Source organism: Harpia harpyja, chromosome 6 (assembly GCF_026419915.1).
Source record: "Harpia harpyja isolate bHarHar1 chromosome 6, bHarHar1 primary haplotype, whole genome shotgun sequence".
NCBI classification, from domain to species: domain Eukaryota; kingdom Metazoa; phylum Chordata; class Aves; order Accipitriformes; family Accipitridae; genus Harpia; species Harpia harpyja.
Genome location: NC_068945.1, coordinates 20,769,973 through 20,779,206, shown reverse-complemented (window position 1 = coordinate 20,779,206; position 9,234 = coordinate 20,769,973). Strand labels below are relative to the sequence as shown.

The 9,234-nt window shown below is 51.3% G+C and overlaps 1 protein-coding gene across 2 annotated transcripts in view; it reads left to right on the top strand.

Annotated features, from left to right (window-relative positions):
• The first annotated feature begins 2,314 nt into the window (after positions 1–2,314).
• Positions 2,315–9,234, top strand: part of CREB3L2 (cAMP responsive element binding protein 3 like 2) — an 83,742-nt gene continuing 76,822 nt past the window's right edge. Inside the window, exon 1 of one of the 2 annotated variants that reach the window (XM_052788840.1) lies at positions 2,315–2,581. In XM_052788840.1, the coding sequence (XP_052644800.1) occupies positions 2,474–2,581 (108 nt within the window). In that variant the 5' untranslated portion in view covers positions 2,315–2,473. The remainder of the gene's footprint in view (positions 2,582–9,234) is intronic. The other variant, XM_052788839.1, reaches the window with a different exon arrangement.

Sequence of the window (9,234 nt, the reverse complement as noted above, 5' to 3'; positions counted from 1 at the left end):
ATCTCAGCCCACGAGTTTTTCCTCACTTTTACCCTTCCAATTCTCTCCCCCATCCTGCTGTGGGGGAGGTGAGCGAGTGGCTGTGTGGGGCTTAGTTGCTGGCTGGGGTTAAACCACGAAAACGAGAAAGTTCAGCCCAGTACTCTTGGTCAAATACCAGTCCTTAGGAGACCCTCGTCCTCAGCATGTTCAACAAATGAAGTTGCAGTCACCCAGTCAGCACCTTCTTCCTTTATAGTGGGTTTTATTTTGTTGGCTTACAAGGCAAACATGGCTCTCCCTTTAGGCTTCTCACATGGGCAAAACATTAATTTAGTGCCCCAGCCAAAAGAAATTCTCTAGTCACAGCAGTAATTTTAGAAGGATCTAATGTCAGCCAACAGAGTGATGGAGAGCCTTTTGTTAAATGGATTATCACAAGGCCGCAAAAGCTTTGACAGTAAGAACACATCCAGTGAAAACATGGAGGTTTCTGGATGAGGAACTGACCTTTACAAGTTTCATAATCTGCATCTCTGGACTGGTACAATGTAATTGCTTTGACAACAGTGCCTGGCAGTGCCAGGACACAAGAAGTTTGTACCTCCGGTTGGGCTTGGCAATGTGGTAGGTAACAATTCAGGTGCTAGTAATTTCGCTTTAGATGTTTTCTGTGCTGCTGAGGGCAGATACTGGACTGACTTGTTTCACAATGACTTAAAATAACTCATCTTTGCAGGAGATACTTGGTTGGGGCAGTTAGGGATTTTCCCTTCATATCCTTCACCAAACAATGTAGCTTTTGTTACACTTTTAAAATTTTTTTTTTTTTTTAAATCAACCCCAAAAAAATTAATAAATCTTAAAGGGACAACCCCAACAAGGTCACCATTATTTCCTCTTTTTGTTGCCATTGTGCCTGATGGGTGCCGGGAAGTCCTTATGACTTTGTTTTCCTCAGAGGGCTAGTCTAGGCTCTCCTCGGCGAGGAGTGTTATCACTTACGCTGCACAAGCATATTTGCTCTGTGAGTGAATGAAAGTGGCATTCAGACAAGAGATGAAGTCTAAATGGGAGGTCTAGACAAGAGAGAACGTATCTGGAAATCCAGTTATGATTCACGTACAATGCAGCATGGAAACGCCAATTAGCGTTGAACTGACCTGCAGTGAAATGCCTTGATTGAGTTCCAGGAGCTGAAATGAAGCACTGAAGAATGCCCATTTTCTTGAATCACAAAGATTTGGCATCCTTCATTTTTAAAGAGTGACGAAATGTCAGCCTTGTCCTGACTTGGCATGAAAGCAAGTCTTAAAATACCAGAATTTCCTATTGACTGGGATTATTTTTGCTGCTGGTTGATTAGCACTCTGGGAATGGCATCAGATGGTCAACAGAGCACTGGATGCAGCGAACCTCATGGCCGCACAGAGTTTTTAAAGTGCAGTTCCTTGCAAACCTTCTGGTTTTTACAAGGTATGTTCTCACATGTCTTTAATAAATGGGTAAACTGTGGTCAGTCCTGTCAAATCCTGACCGTTTTCTGACTTTCGTGCCTCCTCTTTAGCTAAACCAAAAGCCCAAGTGGCCGGTAACTGCAACTGTAACCCCTCTTAAGTTTACCTGAGCCCCGCAGCGGCAGCGCCGGCCGCTTCCCCCGGAACGCTCCCCCTGTGACTGGAGGAAGGCCGGCCTCGCCCGCCTTCCACCGCCGCCTCCGCTCGCTCCCGCGGGCGGGGAGCCCGTGACCGTGGCGGGAGGCCGTGCGCCGCCGGGGGACCCAGGCGAACCGCTGGAGAAGGGGCAGGGCTCGCATCGCCCCCGGGAGGCCCCGCGGTGCCCGGCGGCTCCGCGGCGGGCAGCTGTCCGGGCCGGCAGGCGCCGCTGCGCGCCCGGCCGACCCCGGCCGGCAGCCGCGGCCCGCAGCATCCCCCACCCCCCCGCCGGCCCTCACACGCTCGACGCGGCGGGGGCGGGGCGGCGCGCGGCGGCTGCAGTCTTGTCGCTGCCGCGTTGGCTGGCACGCCCGTCGCTCCCGGCGCCCCCGGCGCTCTATTGGCCGCGCGGGGCACGGGGGGGGGTCTCCCCCTTCCCTCCCGCCGTGACGCGGCGGGGGAGCCCCCGCCCACATTCCACAGCTGGAGCCGTGCGGGGGCCGAGCGCCGATTGGGGCGCGGCCCGACGGCCGTCCGCGCTCCTCGCCCCCGATTGGCGGTCTCGGCGGCGGGGGCGGGGCGGGACGGTGGGGGCGCGGCGCGCAGCTGGCGGGGGTGAGCCGCCCGCCCCGGTGCCCGCACACTCACGGCGGCGGCGGTGGCGGGGACGCGGCCTCGGCGCGGCGCCGGGCCCGGCAGCGAGCGAGCTCTGCGGCCCATGGGAGCGGGCGGCGCGGCGTGAGCCGGCCGCCGCGGGTGGGCAGGGGGGCAGGCGGGCGGGCAGGCAGACAGGGGGCGGTGGATCGGCCGGCGGGGCTGCCCCGTTGCTTGCGGCCGCCATGGAGGTGTGCGAGAGCGGCGGGGAGCAGCCGCCGCTGCTGCACTGGGACCGCAAGCTGAGCGAGCTGTGCGAGCCCGCCGACCCCGACACCTTGCTGTGTCACACGGTGAGGAGCGGCGGGCGGGGTGGGCGGCTCCTGGGGACGCTGCCTGGCCGGAGCCGCCGGGAGGGGGGGGGACCTCTGAGACGGCCCCCGCGGGCGGCCGCGTTTTGGGGGGCCGTGGCGGGGGGTCGTGCCGGGCGCCCTCGGCCTCCCTTGGGGGCGGGGGGGGTCGGTGCCAGGCGGGTGGGCGCGCCGCGGCCGTGGGCCTTCGGCCAACAGGTGGTCGCCCGCCGCCTCTCCCCGCGACTCCCGGGGGGAGCGAGGTGTCCCCGGGCGGGCGCTGGGGCCGTGGCTCGCCCCCTCTGCGCCGCGGTGTCACAGCTTCCCCCCCTCCGCCGCCTCCTGACAGCCGGGGTCTCTCGTCCCTCGCTCCACCCGCCGCTCCCCTCCCCCCGCCCCAGGCCTAGCCCAGGCCTCGCCGCTTCCCGGGCGCGGGCAGGGCAGCCCTCCTCCCGGCCGCGGCTCCCGCTTCCCCCTCAGCGCTGCCTGCTTCTCCCCGGGGTTCCCTCAAGGGTGGCGGGCCGCGTCTCCTCCTCCAAAGCGACACTCCGCCGGCCCCGTCCCGCTCCCCGGTGTGCCCCCGCGCGGGAGGGAAGCGGCAGGAGGGCCCGGTTTGTCCCGGCGGCCGGGGACGGACGTCGTGAACCGAGCGAGGGGCTTTCCTTCCCCAGCGCTCGGAGCCTGGTCGTTGGCCGTCGTGCCAGTGTCGGGGGAGTTAGCCGTCCCGTCGGCGTGCCACATATGTGGGGGTCTTTTAAAGGCATGGATGAAATCCTTGCTTGAGTGGCTTTGAGGGCCAGCACATGGGGTTTTGATGTTTTGTTTTTGTTTGTTTTTTTTTTTCCTGGCTGGACTCCCCATTTTTTTGCTTGTGTAAAACACATAGTTAGCACAGTCCCAAGGAAACGCGTCGTTATCTCTGCTCTGTCGTTTCTCTGTTAATGCGGAGGCTTTTTGCAAGCACAGAGATACAACTTTATAAAGCTGCGTAGGTGCAAATCCTAAGTGGAAGTGAGCTGGACCGCTTCGGGACAGCGTGCACGGAAGACTCTTCTAGTCCACTGTTTGTGCAGTTGTCGAGCACGTGCTCGAATGGAGACCCAGTGTAACATGGTGGTGGTGACTAGCATGTGGTGGAGTGTCTGAGGAAAGAAAGGTGCGTGGCAGGTGCTGGCACATGCTCTGCATTTCTTGTGCCTAAGAGACTGATGTGCAAATACAGTCACCCCGCTGAGAGGGACCGACCTCTTCTCATGGGAGCAGTGGTGATTCCACAGCGCGATGTGCAGCGAGGCAGCGTCGTGGCACTGTATGGTGTTCTTGGTGTTAGTCTTGAAAGGCAAACAAGGAAAATCTTACTTGTCGTGTGCGGTACATGGTGGCCTTACTGATCCGGGATCACGTCCGTCACAAGCTCCAAACCTTGTTTCAGCAGGAAGCAAGCCTGTTGCACGCGTGACTGTCTTTAAACATTGTTTGGCTTCTTTGTCTCTGAAAATTCTTGGGTTTTGTTGCGCAATGTGTATCTTCTGGTAGATCCGGGGAAAAGCAATCGTATGTTATGGTGGCTTGGTTTTTTTAAAGAGCCAGCAGGAACACTTAACAATGAAAAGCTCTTCCTTCAAACAGCAGTTTTTTTGCATTTTTTCTTTAACCAGAGGAACGTTGTGAATGAAATGAGAGGCTCTTTGGAGAGTGCTCCCGCGTGGATTTTACAGTTGTGCTGGGATACTTCCTCCTGCTTTGTTTGGATCCTTGTGATGAGAATGGAGTTGCTGCTCTTAACTTTTGTTTTCTTACTTAGTGTTCTCATATTTTTTTAGTTAGTGCCCTGAAGGAGATCTTGTGCTTGGGCTAGAACTTGTGGCTGCAGTGACAGGGATATGTGTTTTCTGTCTTATTTCAAGGAGCTTGGGACTTGGTTTTCAGTGTAGCTTGACAAACAATACATCCTGGCTGTCTGGTGGATGGAAACGTGGTGCTTTTCCCTCTGCTGTTTTCAAGTTTTATTGGGGATTTAAGCTTCAAATGCTATTATGATACATGTTTTGCAAGAGGCAGTGCATAGCTGGGTCTGCAAAAACTTGGGCTGTGACCCCTTGTTGGGAGTAATAGTCTACCATTTTTTTTTTTGTGTGGTCATCTTGTTTGTTTGGTTTTTTTCAGGAGTTTAAGACTTCTTTAGGGACTCTCTTGAAGTCAAATAAAAAGTGTGAAATCAATTTACCTTTCTGGTTGTTTTTGGAATTCTTCTGAAAGATGCTATCAGTAAAAAAAAAAATAAAAGCAACTAAATGCTGTGGATAAAGTAGGTGTAGTGGGTGGACCTTTAGAGGAAAAAAGGGAAGTTTTCTGAAATTAATGTTCTCTAGGGGGGAAAAAAAGCACATGTTTCTGCCTGTTTAACTTGTTTCTTTTGCAAAGTGCATCCTGCTGTGTGGAGGAAAATACTGTGCTTGATATCATGAAACACAAGTTCTCCATTTACCTCTGGCCAAAACTTCATAGAATCATTTTAAAAAACAAACCCTCTGGATGAAACATCTGTTCTTCTCCTGGCTTATGCTTTCCATCTGGGAGGACTGGTTTGACCCAGCTGGTTCTGCTGTGTTTGTAAACCTAATGCAGGGTATTTCTGAAAAGATCGAGGTGATGAGGAGACCTGTCTACGCTCTATCTGTATGAGTGCCCACCGTCTGCGCTGTCATCCTCACGGCTGAGGAACACACGCCCTACGGCACTTTCTGGTCTTTGCGCCCTCCCGAGGTGTCCCATAGCTGGAGGTGCAAGTCTGCATTCAAGCAAACTTCTGAGTGGGCTTAGGAAAGGTGCCTGGGATAGTCACGCAGCCCTAGGAGTGTGAGCTGGACTGGCGATGGGGAGGAGGGAGAAGACGATGATTACTGAGGGGAGAGCTCACAAGCAGGAAGAAGGATCAGTGTCCTTCGACAGTTGGACCCGTGTGTGCAGACAGGCGAGGGTGAGAATTCTGTGCCAGCTGCCTTTTGTGTATTTTAAGTTAAATTTTAACCTTTTTACGACCACAAAGGCTGTTCATGGGTCTGGTTGATTTGAAGCTAGTAGACAAGTGTGAAAGTATGCATACACTTAAAAACTTGACCTCTATTTTAAACTGTTCCAGCCTGCCTTAATTACCAGGACTGAAATCCAGCCTCCCAGGGATTTACATTTCTCTTTTAACAGCTGATGATTTCACTAGTGCCTGAAGCGGCATGAGGAGCGGTTCCCTCGCTCTGCTGGTACTGTTGGTGATGCCATTGGCTGTGCTGGGAGAAAGTGGGACTTCAAGGAGCTCAGTTCTGGTGCTGGCAGGCAGCAGTCCTTGAGGTGGCTCATTAAAGTATTCATAGTTTATAGTAATCACCTGGATACCAGATAGCTTTATAGTGGTTATTTTTCCAGAGTGGCTTAGTTTCCCATCTAAGAAAAGGCTGAAAGGTTTCCCAGAGGTGTGTTCATGCCATAGGTGATGTGTCTGCGTATATAATCTTCATATGCCCTGTAGCTTGTTATGATTGTGCGTCGGTAATACTGCATGCTGGCATTGTGCAAGGTATTACTATTATTATATGCTTTTTCTCCTTCCTGGCAGTCAAGCAGAAGCAGAAAGGAAGCACAAAGCCTGCCGCTACTCAAAGGGAGCAGAAGCATGGCCAGGTTGCAAACGCTTCACCTTCTTGCTGCTGCTGTTACTTCCTGTAATGTGCAGGCAAGCTTGAAGTGGGAGAGCTCTGCTTGCGGTTGTGGGTCTCCGCTGGAGTTTATCCGTGGTTGTATGCGGCCCAGCTGGGATGGCATCTTCAGTGACAAATGCCAGATCTGATGTAGATGGATGTCTGTTGACAAACATGCTCTGAAATGCAAACTACCTGTCCCATTGCTGGACGGGAGATGGAAGGCAGATGGTTCTTATGAGCCTTTGCTATTTAAAAACTCCTTATTTAGTACTGAGGGGGCAATCTTTTTTTCTTCCCCCCGTTTTCATGGTTATTTTAATAGATTAGCTGCTGGCTGGTGTTTCCAGGTGGTAGCAAAATGCAGCTGAATGTAAGTATGACTGTGATCCTTGGCATGGCAGGTGTAGAACTGCACCTACAGGTACACAGGGGTAGCGGCTGACTTAAATATTTAGGTCTACATTCCCAGATGTCATGCCCTGAGTGTCTTGATGATGAGTGGTTAACTGGAAGATACTTCAAATGCTAAGTAGCCCGAATTGCTTATTCTTTAAAGAGTCTAACTATTGAACTTGAAGCTCATACGAAAAAATTGAAATGCCTCAAATATCACATTGCTGATGCCATTGTCTGAGCAGTGTTTGAGCTCAGCCAGCCTGTTGCCATGTTGCTGGCGATGCTGTGGATAGCTCAACCCTGGAATATGGGTGCAGCATAGGTTGGCACGAGCGGAGGAGGCATCCCACGCCTCGGCTACCAAATTACTATCTCCCCGTGAGAGCAAAACCAAAGGGATCTGCCCCTGAAGGTTAGTGTTCAGTGATGCTGGAATTCAGGGTTGTAATTGTCAATCTGAAATGAGCTGGGGAAACTGAGCTGGCCTTCTTTCCTCAGATAAAAATTGCCCATTAGAAGTCTCTGAACCTCACCGGGAGCTTGCCATGACTCATTTCCTCTGCCACAAAAACGATGGTTGCTGTTACTTCGTGTTCTAACTGACTTCTGCAAAAATGCTGCCTCTGAACAAGCTGCCAGGGGTTGCCTCTGGTTTTTGGAGTATGGCAGTGGCAATAGTTAATTTAAATGGATGACAGTGCTTGATTTTTACAATCTGTGTGTGTTTCAATAAAAGTTGTGGTTACCACAGCATGTATGGATGTGGAGCTGGCTGTATCTTACTTTGTGATGGCTGCATGTAGTTGTCTGTAAAATCTGGTGTCAATACAGTTTGATCCAATGTTTTTTTTTATTTTGGTGGGGGGGAAGGTACTTCATTTATTTGAAAGTGGCATTTGGCCTGTTGCTCATTAACAAGAAAGCTGAAATCTCTCATTCTTTCTTCTCTAGTCACCTGCATATGGAGGACCAGACAGCTAACTTCAGGTGAAATATTTGTGAAGTCAGTACTTCTGAAGATTTCGCCAAAATCCTCCAGTAAAGAAGGGAAATGTGAAAGTGCGATTTTTAAATAATTGTGTATGGACTTTGTACAAAGCAGTAGTGCTAAATTTTGAGAATGACCTTCCATATTAAAAAAAAAAAAAAAATCGGGATCACAACTGCTGAACAGCAGAACTAGTTCTATTCAGTGCCTTGCACTGAAAGCCATCCCCCCCCCCCCCGCCCCTTGTTTTCTTCCCAAATTTAAGTAAGAAAACCACTCCTGTTTGCCAAGGGACATGTCAGGTACTCATAATGGGTCTTGATGATCTACAGTTCCTCTAAAAGCTGAGACAAACATAAGTGGGATACTTTGAAACTTTACCCTTCCATTTTCTGACAGTTAAAATTAGAAAAAGTAAGGGTATTGAGTTGCTGGCTGGTTTCATTTGGACTAGCTGTAACTGTATAGTGAAGTGCTTGATCTGCAGTGAGGACGGGAGCTGGAAAAAATGTTAGTCTGTCCTGGGACTGATTTTGAAGCATGGTAGATAAGAATGAGCCAGCGTTTGATGTACAAAAACTCTATTTTTTTTCCTGATGGACGTGACTGATCTGCACTGTCCTCTGCAAATGTTTCCTTACTTTGGAAAGCCATTTGTTAAGCGTGGAGCAGGTCGTGCGCAATAGCTGGGGTAAAGGAATTTCATTCACAGTGTTACCAGACAGGGTTTTCCTGTGTCTGGAGTTGTTGAACTTATCTACAGGGATGGGCGGAACTTGTGCTCTTTGCAGGTCTTTGTTCGCAGTGTGAAGAGTCCCTTCTTTGGGGTCTTTCATAGCTGGGGGTTAAGTAAGTTTCCACTATCCTGGGGGGGGGGGTTGACCAGTTTTTCATTAAAGCAGTCTCACTTTTTAGGATCATCTGTGTCTGTGGAGGAGGTTGATCTGACTAGCTGCAGGTCCTGGATGGGGATGTGCAGTTTCATTTGATCTTTTTGTGTCCCTCTTGCTCTCTGCTGCACTGACTTCAGCTGCAGTTCATTTGCACCATATTTTTCCTCCTCGTACACTGTAAGACCATATCATCTTCATGCCAGCTGTGACAAACAAAAATAAATATAAAAATAAAGCAGAGGGTTTTGACCAACGTACCACCAGCTCTGACTGTCTCTTAGGTTGTCTCTGCTTCTTGCTGTGTGGCTGTCACCTATACGACTGCCTGGCAAAGCCACTTTATGTCCAAGCTGTCTGACAGATGTGGGGGGAAGTAAATACTGGAGAAAAAAATTGCTTCAGCACCTTAGGAGCCACTGTGCGCAGCAGTACCGTGCTGTGGTGACACAAAACAGTGCCCCTGGGCTTGTGGGGCTTGTAAGCTTCCCTTAATAGGCTTTTTTGCAGAGCTAAGCCAGAGTGGATGTGCTCAGCTTGCTTTCTTACAGCAGGAGGAGGGAGATGTCTGCCTCTTGAGCTAGTACCTTGTGGCTCCCATGGCCCTGCTCGTGCAGGGGCTGCGGACCTACCCAGGACTGTGAGGACTGAGGCACCTAGCTCGTGCTGTGTCTTGCTAGCTAC